At 35.6% G+C, this 16,393-nt stretch overlaps 1 protein-coding gene across 1 annotated transcript; it reads left to right on the top strand.

Moving 5' to 3' along the window:
* The first annotated feature begins 716 nt into the window (after positions 1–716).
* On the top strand, positions 717–14,165 carry rab11bb (RAB11B, member RAS oncogene family, b). Its single transcript, XM_081373339.1, has 5 exons — positions 717–902; positions 3,512–3,707; positions 9,843–10,036; positions 10,955–11,035; positions 13,655–14,165. The coding sequence occupies exons 1-5, from the start codon at positions 863–865 to the stop codon at positions 13,798–13,800; spliced, it is 657 nt and encodes a 218-aa protein (XP_081229465.1). The 5' UTR covers positions 717–862; the 3' UTR covers positions 13,801–14,165.
* Positions 14,166–16,393: the final 2,228 nt, after the last annotated feature.

Here is a 16,393-nt window from a genome sequence, read left to right as displayed (position 1 = left end):
CATGAGCATACATAAAAATTACACGTTTAGGAGAATAGGGCATTATTAATACTATGCAAGGTGGTATGTGCTAGAAATGGGTAAACCACTATCAGTGAGTCTGCCAGTGGGGCACCGCCGCGCCAGCAGTGTCCCACATTGTCCCTCAGAAACATACCCCTTGTCCCCCCTTGGGCTTATTAGCAGGTGGTCACCCTAGATGGAAATGACATTTAAGGAACTGACACACAATAAAAATGTTATGAAGAGTAAAAATTCATTTGTTGAGCTCTATAGTCATAATTGTTACTAGAAATAATTGAACTAGAGAGCTCTATAATCATAATTGTTACTATAATGAGGTAAAAGGACACGAGCTCTTGAAGCTCCGCCCCCTGTGCCTGGAGCAGCAGCTCATTTGCATTTAAAGGAACAGACACAAAAACGTTGTGTTTTTGCTCACCCTCAAAAAGTGACAATTTTAACATGATATATAAACATATCTGTGGGGTATTTTGAGCTGAAACTTCACATACACACTCTGGAGACATCAAAGACTTATTTTACATCTTGTAAAAAAAATTACGAGAAACACTGTGAACATTTGAAGCTATCACGGTTTGCCACAGCACACATGTATGAAGGCCCTGATGTAATGCAGTGTTTATAGCGCCCTCTGCCGGACAGATGGTCATGATCTGCGGGACTCCTCCTCTAATGCAGCCCGAGCAGATCGCACTCTTCCTGCGGTGTGTGTGACAGCAGCACTGGCGCAGTGTGTGTGTCTTCAGTGTTCATCTGATTATTTCTTCTTGCTTTGAGTTTATTAATACAGCATCATCTGATTTACCTCGGACTACAGGACGGAGCGGGCGTCTCTAAAATGGCCAACAGAGATGATGAATACGATTTCTTGTTCAAAGGTAAATTCTGCATTCCCTCATACAGAGGAGTAATCATTCATAATCCACCCATTGTTTCGAACCATAGATCTGTCAACCATTTGAGAGTGTGTTGTATCAGGAAAGCTGTCTGAAATCATGCCATATTTAACTGTCTTTGACATAGAAACGCCCGCAGAGGCATCAATAACCTACATATCCATCGATCAGTAAAACATCTGTGTGTGATGGTGGCCTGCATGCTTTCACACCGGCTGGGATCAGGATATCTGGGCCTGAATGATGGGAAATTGAATATGATGCATTAAAGATGTGCTTAAATTAGGATCTTGGTGTACAGTACATGCTTCGAAGGGAATTAAGACAAAAGACGCTCAATTTTGTCTGTTTGCTTCGCACTGCTTTCTATGATAGTGTATTGTATGATAATAATTAGGTCACATCATGATATTCTCTCCTCCAGCTGGTTTGTTACATTGTAACCGATGTTACTATGTTTCTTTGATTGTATTACGTCACCGCCCGATCAAAGTCTGACGCGGCAAAACTGTTACATTTCGATTTTCACAAGATCAGCGTTATATGTGGAACAAAGTTCGCCTTGACTTCCTAGCAGGACAACATAAGGATATCAGCAGCCATCCCTCATGACATCTCACTCACCCTGACCCTGAGCTGAAGGAAATCAATGCAAACTCATTCACTGATTTAAAGGAACAGCTCGCCAGCAATCGTTACCTCACCTTTACTGTGGTAAACACAACAGATGTTGTAGAGAAGCATCAGACTGGGTCTTGAGTAATGGGCCTTGGAAACAAGAACGCGTTCGAAAAGAAATGACTGGAGAGAGAGAGAGAGAGAGAGAGAGAGAGAGATCTGAAAAAGTTCAAAATTAATTTTGTTACGCTTGCATGATGAGTCAAATTATATATATATATATATATATATATCACTCTAAAAAATGCTGGGTTGTTTTAACTCAATTTTGGGTTAAATATGGACTAACCCAAACGTTGGTTTGAAAATGCAATTTAAAAATGTTACCCAACAGCTGGGTTTGTCCATTTTTAAATTGCATTTTTAATCCAACGTTGGGTTAGCCCATATCTGACCCACATATATATATATATATATATATATATATACATATATTATATATATTATATACATATTGTTCCTCATATTACCATTTTGGTGGCTTCAATTTATGTTTTTTTTTAAAGCTATAGGTGGTTTTGAATGAATTAAAATGCTGGGTTGTTTTAACCCAATTTGGGTCAAATATGGACAAACCCAAACGTTGGGTTAAAAATGTAATTTAAAAATTTAACCCAATGGCTGGGTTTGTCCATATTTGACCCAAAGTTGGGATGAAACAACCCAGCAGTTTTTAAACTGCTAAAACATACCTAAACATACTTAGACTAACATAGGCCTACCTGAAATGACAAATGGCAAATATAAGGAACAGGGTTGGGAAACACGGCTCTAAAGTACATAAACATACCTAAAATGGCAAATATTAGCCATTTTAGGTATGTTTATGTACTTCAGAGCAGTGTTACCCAACCCTGTTCCTGGAGGCACACAAATACTACACATTTTTGAACTCTTCCTAGTCAAACACGCCTGTTTCAACTCATCAGCTCATTAATAGAGACGCAGAGACAAGAAATATATGGGTCAAATAAGGGAGACATCCCAAATGTGTAGTGTTGGTGTGTCTCAGGAGCAGGGTTGGGAAACACTGATCTAGAGGATCTCAAGTTTGGGGTCGGTAAGATTTTTTTTAACGTTTTTTTCATATTTTCCAATACTGTGAAATATTATTACAATTTAAAATAGCTGTTTTTCTATGTGAATATATGTTAAACATAAATTTTCAGCATCATTACTCCAGTCTTCAGTGTCACACGATCCTGCAGATATCATTTTATGATGATTTGATGCTCAAGAAACGGTTATGATTATTATCAATGTTGAAAACTGCTTCATATTTTGTGGAAAACATGATGCATTTAATTTTTAAGGATTCTTTAATGAATAGAATGTCGAATAGAACAGCATTTATCTGAAATAGAATCTTTAGTAACATTATAAAAATGTCACTTTTGATCAATTTAATGCTTCCTTACTGAATGAAAGTATTAAATATCTTCAAACAAAATCTTACCGAGCCCAAACTGAATGTTAACATTTTATTAAGTCAAGACTGTGGAGAGATCCCAGTTTATTTATATAGCACATTTCATACACTATGGTAATTCAAAGTGCTTTACACAGAAAGGAATTAAAATAAAAAGTCCATGGACAAATATGGAGAACATAACAATATATTTTTTACAAAAGAAAAGCAAGGGAAATTAAAACAGTTATAAAAGGAATTAAAAGAGATGATACATAGATAAACTTTCTCATCTTGCAAAACACTCTCAGGAAAAAAGGTACAAAAGCTGTCACTGTGGCGGTACCTTTTCAAAAGCTACACCTTTGTACATAAAGAGTACAAATTAGTACCTAAATGGTACATATTAGAACCCTTTTGAAGGTTACTGTCCCAGTGACCGCTTTTATACCTTTTTATCCGAGTAATATCATATTTTTGTCTGTGTGTGTGCGTCCGCTCTCAGTTGTTCTCATCGGAGATTCGGGTGTCGGGAAGAGTAACCTGCTGTCGCGCTTCACACGCAACGAGTTCAACCTGGAGAGCAAGAGCACGATAGGAGTGGAGTTCGCCACCAGGAGCATTCAGGTGGACGGCAAGACGATAAAAGCTCAGATCTGGGATACGGCGGGACAGGAGCGGTACAGGGCCATCACCTCTGCGTGAGTACAGGCTATATCAGATCACAGAAGCCTTGATGCGTTCACAACCTTTGCTGGGCCCGCCTTTTGTAGATAAATATTTTTAAAGGGGTGGTTGATTATGATTTGCCATTTCTAACTTTAGTTAGTGTGTAATGTTGCTGTTTGATCATAAACAACATCTGCAAAGTTACGACGCTCAAAGTTCAGAGCAAAGGAAGATATTTGCTTTTAAAGAAATGGCTTTTTAAGGACTACAACAAACGGCTGGTAGAGACTACACCACATTCCTCCCGGGTTAGTGACATCACCAACCCTAGAATTTACATAAACCCCGCCCCCTGAACACGATTTATAGATTATCATGACAGAATATGCTAATCAGTGACTAGAAGATAACTACACATCAGCGTCATAAATTCACCAAATAACCATTCAGAAATGTTGTCTACATGTTGTCACTTCTTCTCGAGTCTCTCCATCTTTCTGACTCCGGTTTGAACATAAAAGACTAAAAGTTTTTGAAATGTTCAGTGCATGTGTGTGTGAGGTAAAAGGACACGAGCTCTTGAAGCTCCGCCCCCTGTGCCGGGAGCAGCAGCTCATTTGCATTTAAAGGGACAGACACAAAACGGTGCGTTTTTGCTCACCCTCAAAAAGAGACAATTTTAACATGCTATATAAAAATATCTGTGGGGTATTTTGAGCTGAAACTTCACATACACACTCTAGGGACATCAGAGACTTATTTTACATCTTGTGAAAAGCGCATTATACCACCCCTTTAATACCTTCACCCAGATAAAGACACTCTCAGAACTTATGCTGGGGCCACACCACAAGATATTCGGGCCGATTTCTCCCCTTCCGACAATCTTAACTAAAGTTCCGATTATCTTGATGATTCTACCGATTATCTCAGTGGTTCTCAACTCCAGTCCTCGGGACCCACTGCTCTGCACATTTTGTATGTCTCCCTTATTTAACACACCTGAACCAGATCATCAGTTCGTTAGGAGAAACTCCATGAACTGAACTGAGTGTGTCAGATAAGAGAGACATACAAAATGTGCAGAGCAGCGGGTCCTGAGGACTGGAGTTGAGAACCACTGGATTATCTTATCAGATTTTCCTGTGGTGTGAGGTGTGTTAAGAGTGCAAACCTGCTCGGAAGAACGTCGGAGCCGCCCGATCGCGAATCGTATTCCAACATGTTGAATATTTCCGATCAGAAATCCTGATGTGTGGGGGGAACGCTGTGGACAAACGCGCACGTATCCTGTTGATTGTCAGGTGGAACGAAACGTAACCCAATCAGAAAGCGAGCTGAGAGAAGAGGGAAGCATAACAACCGCAGTCATGGCGCATTCGTTCATGATCACTAATGGTCTGATTACTTCCACCTGTGTGTGATTAACTTTTGTGGTTTTCCCTCTTTTTTTCTTAGTGATGGTAGAAACAAACCATTTCAAATCTTTGAATCAATTGAACAAATTTCTTTGCAAAATGATTCACTGTTTCGAAGCGTTTGAAATGACACACACTGGTGACCCCTTCTGGTCAAAACAGTGTAAATGCAACAAACTCAGGTCAAACATGCATTAAAACACTTTTTACAAACCCATTTCAAATGTTTCATTGAAATTAATTTCTATCAAATGCAGTTAACTAATCATCTAAATAAGATTGAATATCAAGTGTGTTTTTATCAATTTCTAGGGCTTGTTTTGTTTGTTCCATCATGGATTGCTCAGGTAAACATGCCAATAAGAGACCATTAACTACTATTATTCCTTTATACAAATGTCTCAGATGTATAAACCCCATAGACACTTGTTCAATGGTTCGCCGCTGGTGATTCGTGGGTTCACAGTTTGAAAGAGTTATGACGTAACAAAGCATCGTTGACTGAAATCACGTGACTTTTGTAGTTTGATACACACTCTGAACCACTGATTCGAAACAAAAGATTCAAAAAGGTTCGAAGCTTCAATGTTTTGAATTCGCCCATCACTAGTTTTTCTGCCCTGTTTTCTTTCTGGATTTCCTGCCCTGTGTTTTCTTGTGTTTCTGGATCATAATTCTGGATTACTCTAATAAAGCTGCATGTGTCAGAGCAGTTCGTGACAATTAGATCTAATGCTTCATCGTATTTTCTGTCTACAACAGACGTGACAAAGCCAACATTGCAGATCCATGTGTCAGAAGTTGCTCAAGTTATTTGTTCCACATGTACATGTACTTATTATAGCAGTTACAACAACCAAACTTAACCTTAACCCATGTGTTTACCTTATATTATCAGTACTTTCTTGGGTATGTACACTGTAAGTACATGTACTGTAAAATAAATTGTAATCTCTTTTATTTTTATGTAACCTGGATTAAAAATATGCAGGAATCAAATCAAATTTGTTAAATATTCCACAAATGGGAATTATTTGCATTTGTGGCTGTCGGTGAACAGACGTGGTTCTGATTCCCTTGGACCAAAAATAACATTTGCATTCTTCATCTCAGTCATTAAACTGTATTATTTTGAGGATAAATGACAAATGAATTGCTCAATGTCAGTTAATTTTAGTTAATGCATGAACTAATGGAGTCTTATTGTAAGGCGTAAACGGTATTTATTCAATATTAGGTATTTATTCAATAGTTGATAAAAAAAACAATTGTTAATTGTTAGTTCATGTCAGCTCAGGTCCATTTAATAATATCAGCAGATGCAGCTTTTGATTTAATGTTTTTTTTTTTTTTTTTTTGTAAATGTTGAAATTAACAATAACTAAGATTTTGTTCTTTTTTTGTTTGTTTGATACACGCTTAAAATGATGATAATTAAGTGTAAAGATAGGTATTACTGAAAATGTTTGGTGTTTGGGGTGAGGATTGGGGTTGATCCATTTATAAAGCAGCTGTTTTTTATTTATTTTCTGATGTGCACAAATAAGCGACAGGTACCATAAGATTTTCTTCTTCCTGTTCCTTTTTTTTTTATTCGTTCATGCACGTTATGAATGAATGAATGAATAAACATTTATGTATGACTTATGCAATAAATAAATAAATTTCTAAATGCTTTAAAATTATTTTTCATTGTTAGTTCATGTTAACTATTGTAGTTAATGTATGTTTATAATAAAAAATATAATTTTGTTGTATTATCTCACAATTCAGATAATAAGCTCGAAACTGTGGGAAATAAAGTCAGAATTGCAAGATGTAAACTGACTTTTTTCCAGGGTTGGAAAATCAAAATCGATTCCAATTCTCTAATCGGATGCTTGTAATTAAAATTTTTATTCGTCTTTATCGATTCCTTCTTGTGCATTTTAATATGACTTTAAACCATTCAAGCGCAAGAAGACGTGCTCTCATACTGTATAGTGCACAATACTGAACTTCTATTCCTCTTTTTGCACTTGAACAGACAATTTCACACAAAAAATATGTCAAAATATCCTTGTAAACACTGTAGGTTATGTCTTAAGTGAACATAAACAGTTAACAAAACAACAAAAATCCACATGTGTAACAGTATATTGTATCATGTCTGTCATGTGATCCCCTGTTCTAGTCATGTGATCCTGCCATGTGTTCTGTGTTGTCATTGGTTCGTTGTTCACCGGTGTCCCTTGTCTAGTCATTAGTCATGTGTGTATTTAACCCTCATGTTTGCCATGTGTCCTTGTCTAGTATTGTTTGTGATAAGCATCATGTTTCTGCTTTGAGTTCATGCCTTTATTTTATGTTTGGTAGATAAACTGCACTTGTGTTCTCTACTAAAGACAGCCTTCAGTCGATCTCTATTACAACATTTGATTCGTTTCTGTACCCGGATACCTGAAACTCTTAACACACTATTTATATCTTTGTTCAGTTGTATTTATTTGTGCGATTGCTAATTAGTTTATTTGTTCTTTTTTAATTACTTTTAATTTACTTGTCTTTAATAATGCTTGGAATTTATATTAGTTCGTTCGACTTTGCTATGGTATTTTAAACCATAAAAAAATCCCTGTGTGCGACCGTGTTCTTTCACCTGTTTATTTTTGTTCAGCCACAGTTAAATGTTTTGCAATTTTTTTTTACCTTATTAAAATAGAAATTAGATAAGAATCGATCAGAATCGGAATCAATAAGCAGAATTGGAATCGTTCAAACGATATCCAAACCTTTTTTCTTTTTAAAACAATTGCGAGTCGCATTCTGACTTTATTTCTCACAATTTCCAGCGTATAGTCTTATACTTATAAAACCAAAGTTTTACCAGAAACGTTCCCTGTTAGCTGGGTAAATCAAATAAAAACTAGTGCTGTCAAACGATTAAAATATTTAATCGCGATTTATCACATTAATGTCATAGTTAACTCGCAATTAATTGCACATATTTTATCTATTCTAAATGTCCCTTGATTTCTTTTTGTCCCATTATTTTTTTCTCATTTTAATGCTCTTATCAACATGGAAAAGTGGATCGGCTTGCTTTGTGCAAATGTTTTTTTTTATTGAAAACAACATTAGCATATACTGTAGTGTTCAATTTCACACAAACATTCTCACTCGGAGCAAATAATCGCATCAGAGAATTCGCATTCGTTGCGATGATCGCTCAGTTCACAACGACAGAACACACAGATCACGTTGGTCTTGTCAATGGAACCATTTGGCAACTTTTTAAAAGTAAACTTTCCATTCAGAATCTTATTGGCATTCACTTCACGCTCACCATCCTCTCAAAACGTAACATTAGCCCACTACCAGAGAATGTCTAATAAGGGGAGAAGTTCCACTCTCAGTAAACTTCCGGCTTCTGAACTGGTTGCAGTTTCACTCTGGCTCCACATGAGGGCGCTCACAGGACGAGTGCAGTTCCTCCACATGAGGGCGCTCACAGGACGAGTGCAGTTCCACTCTGGCTCCACATGAGGGCGCTCACAGGACGAGTGCAGTTCCACTCTGGCTCCACATGAGGGCGCTCACAGGACGAGTGCAGTTCCACTCTGGCTCCACATGAGGGCGCTCACAGGACGAGTGCAGTTCCACTCTGGCTCCACATGAGGGCGCTCACAGGACGAGTGCAGTTCCACTCTGGCTCCACATGAGGGCGCTCACAGGACGAGTGCAGAATGAATGGAGGTCTATGGCACTATACCCCTCAAAATCCACTTTTCTCAGGATATAATTTTTTGTCTAGTAATTTGAATGTTGTATTCGAAAGGAGATGCAAAGAAATTACACATTGCTGGGTGTCACTTATTTGCTTTAAAAAGTCTTTTAAAGTGTCAATGACATCATACACATTGTACGACCAGAGATACGGCTTTACGGCGATCCTTCAGTCACTTTGGTGCTTTCGCGCTCTGCACTTTCTTTTCTCTCGAGGCATCGACAACACAGCTGACACAGGTAAATACACGTACTAGAAGAGGTTTTGTTCTGTTGTTTTAAAAGACTACGCCGAAAATACACACACACACACACACACACAATGCCATCAAGCGGTATCTCTGGTCGTAATCAGTCCTTCACTGACCAATCAGCGTTCATTAGCAGAATGCTAGCGTGTTATGGGCAACAACAACTCAACCTGTAAGAAATCGAAAGGACACAAGTACTCGTTCATTCAACTTTCGACCTATAACCCATGTTGAACTTGCAAAACCTACAATCAAATCTGAGATTTCTCAACGGCAATCGGGTGAAAGAGACACATTTAGCCGTCTAGCCCCATAGACTCCCATTCATTTTGCACTCATGGGCGATCGCCCCCAGTGGAGCTCTGGTGGAACTACAACCAAAATTCGGTACAATAGGACTTACTAGGGAGTGGCCAGGCTCTCCGTAGACGGGCTCTGCTACTACTCTTTGGCCTGTCGTTTTGTGTCCGGTCTAGCTAGATCCGGTGTGGTGTTGTAGTTGTAACTAACGTTACTAGTTGTTGCAACAGCATGTGAAAAAAACGACAAAGTTTGCTAGGCCAAAAAGAACATTAATCTCGTGAGAAAAAAAAATTGACGCCGTTAAAATGGGTTTGCGTTAACGCCGTTAATAACACGTTTAACTGTCAGCACTAATAAATAACTAAACCTGAGCAGTAATAGTGATGCTTACCTTATGAACCGCACTAAACTGTGTTTCTCACCCGCGCAGGTATTACCGTGGAGCGGTGGGCGCGCTGCTGGTGTACGACATCGCCAAGCATCTGACCTATGAGAACGTGGAGCGCTGGCTGAAAGAGCTGCGAGATCACGCCGACAACAACATCGTCATCATGCTGGTGGGGAACAAGAGCGACCTGCGACACCTGAGGGCCGTTCCCACCGATGAGGCGAGAGCTTTCGCAGGTACAGAGAACACACACACACACACACACACACACACGCATGAGGATCCTGAGGGGGACAATATGTGACTCCTTATGTTTGTGTGATCGTTGTTGGAGAGAAATCACACAGCATTTGAGATTGACAATAGGGTGACAATGATTGCATGAATTTACTTAAATAATTGTATTAATTAGTAGTGAATCAATTCAATTAATTTACGGTAATTTACTGAATTATGCCATTTGCTTCATAAAATTCTAAATAAAAATAGTTTTTTTAGGCATTTAGGATAAGAAATTAATATGAACTATATCAGAACCGATTATTGCATTGCACACAAACAGAATGAAACATCTGTGCAAATCTTTTCATTAAATCGTCACTGGGTGAGTAAGAAAATAATGCTTTTGTTTGGCAAGGATGCATTGATAATGTTCATAATGTTATGAAAATTTCTATTGCAAAACAATGCTGTTCTTTAGAGCTTTCTGTTCATCAAAGAATCCTGAAAAAATATTCCAACAAAAATATTAATCAGCACAAATGTTTTCAACATTGGTAACAATCATAAATGTTTCTTTGCGAAATCATCATATTAGAGTGATTTCTGAAGGATCATGTGACACTGAAGACTGGAGTAATGATGCTGAAAATACAGCTTTGATCACAGGAATAAATTACACTTAACTAGATATTCACATAGAAAACAGTTATTTTAAATTGTAATAATATTTAAAAATTTTGACTGTATTTTTTATCAAATAAATCCAGCCTTGGCGAGCAGAAGAGGCTTTCAAAATTAAAAAAAAAAAGTCATAACAGTCCCATTAAATGTGATTAGATGTGCACTGAAACTCATTCTGCTTGTGTTTCATGAAGGAGGTCTGTTATATTCTTAAAAGCTGGTGATATTAAACACCTTCTGCTTTCTTCCAGAGAAAAATAACCTGTCATTCATCGAAACGTCCGCTCTGGATTCAACTAACGTGGAGGAGGCGTTCAAGAACATTTTGACAGGTACACACACACACGTATGAAATGCTTCCTCACTGCAGCAATACACTAACTAACATTAAAAACCCATGCAGCGACAGTGGCGTGTTATGCAACTCTAAAACTGCAGCATCTGAGCTGTGACTGCCTGCCAGGAATTAGAGGATTTTACAGAGATATTTCAGATGGGAGTGTAAATATTCACACTTATAATAATGCGGTTTCATAACGATTCTTGACTAAATTATGCAATGCATCATCAAGTCTAAGATATCACTACATTTCACGTTCACAGACTCTAAAATGTAACATGTAATGCATTGAGAGCAAGGTTATTATCATTAACTACAACTGACTAAAACTAAAAATATTTCTTTTTTTTATTGTTAATTGAAATAAAGCTTAAATAAAATAAAACATAACTATTAGATGCAAAACAATGCAATGCAATGCTGCTTTGGCAACTAACTAAACTGAAGCATTAAAATGACTAATTGTCCAAAATGTAAAGTTTTAGTCCAAAAACTAAAACTGAAAAAAGAGAGGAATAGTTAAAAAAAAAACTAATAAAAATGGAAAAGATAAAAAAAAATTAAAATTAAAATGCAAACTGAAAACAAAAATATAAATAAAAACTATAAAAGTATATAAATAATACTAAAACCCATATAGAAATATGTATTAATAATAATTATAATAATAATAAAGGAACAAGAGAAAAAAATATTAAAATGAAAACTGAAAACACAAAAATAATAGCTACTTAAAAATATGAATAAAAACTATAGTAGTATGTAAATTGGGTCAAACTAAAGTGTGACCTAATTTATATACGATTATAGTTTTTGTTCATATTTTGAAGTTCTAATTAATATATTAAATTCCTAATCACTGCTTATTAATAGTTTAGGTATTGGGTGGATTAAGGTCATGCACAATAAGGCATTAATATGTGCTTTATAAATACTAATAAACAGTTGATATCCTAGTAATATGCATGATAATGAGCAACTAGTTAATAGTGAGAACTGGACCGTAAACTAAAGTGTTACCATGCATTATACTTGCATAACACACTGATTGAGAGTTATTTTGCTGAAGGTTCTTTCATATTTTGGATGACTGACTGTATGAATGTTTTAAAAACAATTACATTTATTCATTTAGCAGACATTTTTATCCAAAGCGACTTACAAATGAGAACCATAGAAGCAGTTAAACTAACAGTATAGGACAACAATATGCAAGTGCTTTATTGTCACTCACTATATCTATATAACATCTATATCTAGCTGTGTTAACATACATGCTAACATGATACCCTGCTGGTAAATGAGTTACGGGTGGAGACATTTCTTTACTCCACTGTAGTGGACGGTGGGAAAAACGCCTCATTTTAATCTTTGCACTGGTTTCTATGGGATTGATATATGGAGATATGTGTACGCCGGTCACTAAAGCTTTCGTTTTTAAATCAAACTTACATGTAAAATACAGATAAGATGGAAAAAGACCTGCATAGTATGTGCAATTAATTCTGGAAGAATCTGGAAATTAATGGGTTTATAATAATCATAAAAATCAACAGATTAATAGCTAATATAAAGCTATTTTACAGTGACTTTGAACAAGGCTCATCCACTCACAACCAGTGTTGGCGGTAACTCATTACAAGTAACTTGAGTTATGTAATCAGATTACTTTTTCAAGTAACTAGTAAAGTAACGCATTACTTTTAAAATTTACAACAAAATATATGAGTTACTTTTTCAAATAAGTTACTTTGTTTTCCCATGTATTGACTGACAGCTCTCCTGTCCTCATGTTGAGACAAATCGAAGTGCAGAGGCGTGTGTGTGTGTGTGTGTGTAAACATGATTGTTATAGTAGTTCTAGACTAAATGTGAGCGTGCATTTACTCATCTCACTTTTACAAAAAAAGATTCAATATTCCTCAAAATGAATAAATTCAGTGAAATGCAAAATCAGAATACTATGCAAACCTCCAATAACTTAATGTTAAATAAAACAAATTTTTATGCATGTAATCTCACTTTTATTGACCAATGTACTTGTTTCTGACCTTCGATGATTCAGTTAAAACATAAGCAAAAATGTCTATAGATTTTTTTTTAATTATTGGTAAAGTAAGTGTAAGTCTTTCTTCTCCTGCATCTATTCTTGTGTTATCAAGAAAGTTTTTTTGAAATTGAGATTTATACATCACGAAAAATCTGAATAAATAATATTTCCATTGATGTATGGTTTGTTATGATCGAAAATCTTGAATCTGAGGGTGCAAAAAAATCGAAACATTGAGAAAATCTCCTTTAAAGTTGGTCATTTATGTTGGCGATTGTGCAGCATTCACTCACAAAAATACATGCTTTATATATTTACGGTAGGAAATTTGCAAAATATCTTCATGGAACATGATCTTTACTTAATATCCTAATGATTTTTCAAAAGTAATGCAAAAGTAACGTAACACATTACTTTAAAAAAAAAAAAAGTAACTAAGTAATGCAATTAGGGAGTAACGCACTATTGTAATGCATTACTTTTCAAAGTAACTTCCCCCACCACTGCTCACAACTCTCCGTTCTCACTCTTTCTCTCTCTCTCTTTCTCCTGCATCTGTAGAAATTTATCGCATTGTATCACAGAAGCAAATCGCTGAGCGATCGGCCCACGACGAGTCGCCGGGAAACAACGTGGTGGACATCAGCGTCCCGCCGACTACAGACGGGCAGAAGGGCAACAAACTGCAGTGCTGCCAAAACCTGTAACCATGACAACCAGCCCCACCTGTCACTCATCTCCCACTCCCTCCACACGTCGTGCCGCTAACGTTATACATTTGATCTGTGTAATATATATATGTATATTTTTCTTTTTGATAGCTTGTCCACTCGCATACACACATACGACTGACATGAGTAAAGTTTTACAGTATCTGACTGCGCTGTGGTTTTTTGGCTTCAAGACTCGCCGTGAAAAGGGAAAATCAGGGTGATCAGAAAATATTGGACATTTTTCCTTCTGTTACCATCAGGTGAATCTCAAGATTCATGTGCAGGTCATATTTCACTACAAAATTAAAATACATACATAATATTTTTCTGCAGTATTTCCCTCAAATACTCAGTAATACAAAAAACATACATTATATATATATAGTGATTTCAAATCGATTAATCACAATTAATCACATCTAACCAAAGGTTTGTTTATATATATATGTGTGTATGTGTGTGTGTACACACCCAAATATGTATGCATAATACAGCATATATAAATATATATATATATATATATATATATATATATATATATATATATATACGCACACACACACAGACAGGCACAAAAACATTTATATAATATATACTGTATATAAATATAAAGTATATACAACACACGATATACAGTATAAACAAAAACGTTTGTTTGATATGATTATGCGCAATTACTCAATTTGACAGCACTAATATATATATATATATATATCTACTCCCCAACACTGATGCTTTGGTTTTGTGAACGTTAAGGGAACATTCCATTATATCTGTAAACATTCTGGGAAACGTTACATTTGAATGTTCCGTGAACATTCTAAAACCAGTAGTAACATTTAATAAAGTCAGAGGAACGTCCAACTGAAACCCTTCAGAAAATAACACTCCATGAATGAATGTTTTTGTGTTGACGATTATTGAAGTCCAGAGATAAAGCTGCTATTAAGTCTGATATATTCCTGTCTGTGTAGAACACTATCAGAGGTGTGTGTGTGTGATATTTACAACAGAGAGGAAGTCCCACCTACACACGACATGACATACAGTAACTAACAAATACACTTGTGGAAACTGTGTAAACTAACAGATTAGCAAACAACTCATTACCAGAAAAAGCTGTTGTAGACCAAGCTCATCTCTTACAGCACTATTTATTTGATTTTATATGCATATTCTTTTGAATTTTTTTGTATGCATTGTTTTTTTAAAGTGTGTAGGTTCATTATATACATCATACACACCTCAATGTCTCTTTTTGAAGTCTCATGAATGCTGGTCTGGAGGTTTGCTGTGAACACACACACACATACACACACACATGCACACACAACTCTATTTGTAATTATCAACATTTTCAAATTAAAAATAAAATGCTTAAATTGTGAATACTAGCATGTTGCGTCAATTTCACTTTTTTTTTTTTTTTTATTAGAACATGTAATTAACATTACAGAAAAAAAACAGGCATGAGTAACATAAACTCCAAGGATGATAAAATAAAATAAAAATAAAGAAAAAGAGACATTCATAAGATGCCAAATACAGATTCATAATACCTTACAATAGACATAGCTTTTGAATTTTTAACAATTTTAAGAGACTTCATTAACAGAGTGAGTTCGTTACAGAAAACCTTGTATAAAGGAGGAGATTTTGACAATCTACATTTATGAATGAAAAATTTGCCATTCAAGATGATAAAATTTACAAAATTGTGAATATTTTTATCATCATTCTCAAAATAGCAAATAATTTCCCTCACATTCAGTGTTATCATTAGATTAATTTTAACTGAAAAAGTAAAAAAACAATCTTTCCAAAATGACTTTACACTCTGGCAATCAACAAAGAGATGATTTAAAGTCTCCTCACAGTTGTTACAAAAGGAACATTCTTTCCCAATTTCCATAAAATTAGAGAGCCACATATTAGTTGGATATATTTTGTGTAAGATCTTCAGGTGAATTTCTCTCACTTTGTTAGAAATACAAAATTTGTAAGGGAGCAGCCATGCTTTTCTCCAATTAACATCTCTTAAAATAGAATTCCAATAAAATTTCCCTCTTGGAGTAACTCTCTTTTGTTCATTAAATACTTGTCTTATATCTTTATTAGTACATTTTTTATCAAAAATATATTACCATTTATAAAGAGATCATAATCTTTATTTTCAACTTTATAATAAGTCAGGTGGCTGCACATTAAATTAATAAGTCCAGAGGGAATCGCTTTAATTACTACAGAAAATTCTTTCAATTTTATAGGAAAATTGAATTTGGACAAAAAAGAATCATAAGAGTGAATTTTTAAAGATGAATCAAATAAATCACTTAAATACATTAACCCGTGATCCAACCATTTCTCAAAAAATAAACTCTTTCCTTTAACTGTAATCAATTCGTTATTCCATATTTTCATTCTGTGAGGAGAAAAATTATGCACAAAGCACAATTTCCAAGCCAAGAGTGCTTGCTCATGGAATTTAGACAGTTTTATAGGTAATTTAGATGGTACAAAATTGCAAGTTAAAAGAAATTTAAGACCACCGACCCTCTTAAAAATATTATGTGGAATAAAGGACCAA

This window comes from Scardinius erythrophthalmus (genome assembly GCF_964197995.2).
Source record: "Scardinius erythrophthalmus genome assembly, chromosome: 9".
Classification (NCBI taxonomy): Eukaryota; Metazoa; Chordata; class Actinopteri; order Cypriniformes; family Leuciscidae; genus Scardinius; species Scardinius erythrophthalmus.
Note: the sequence above shows the minus strand (reverse complement) of the source record. Positions and strands in the feature narration are given on the sequence as shown.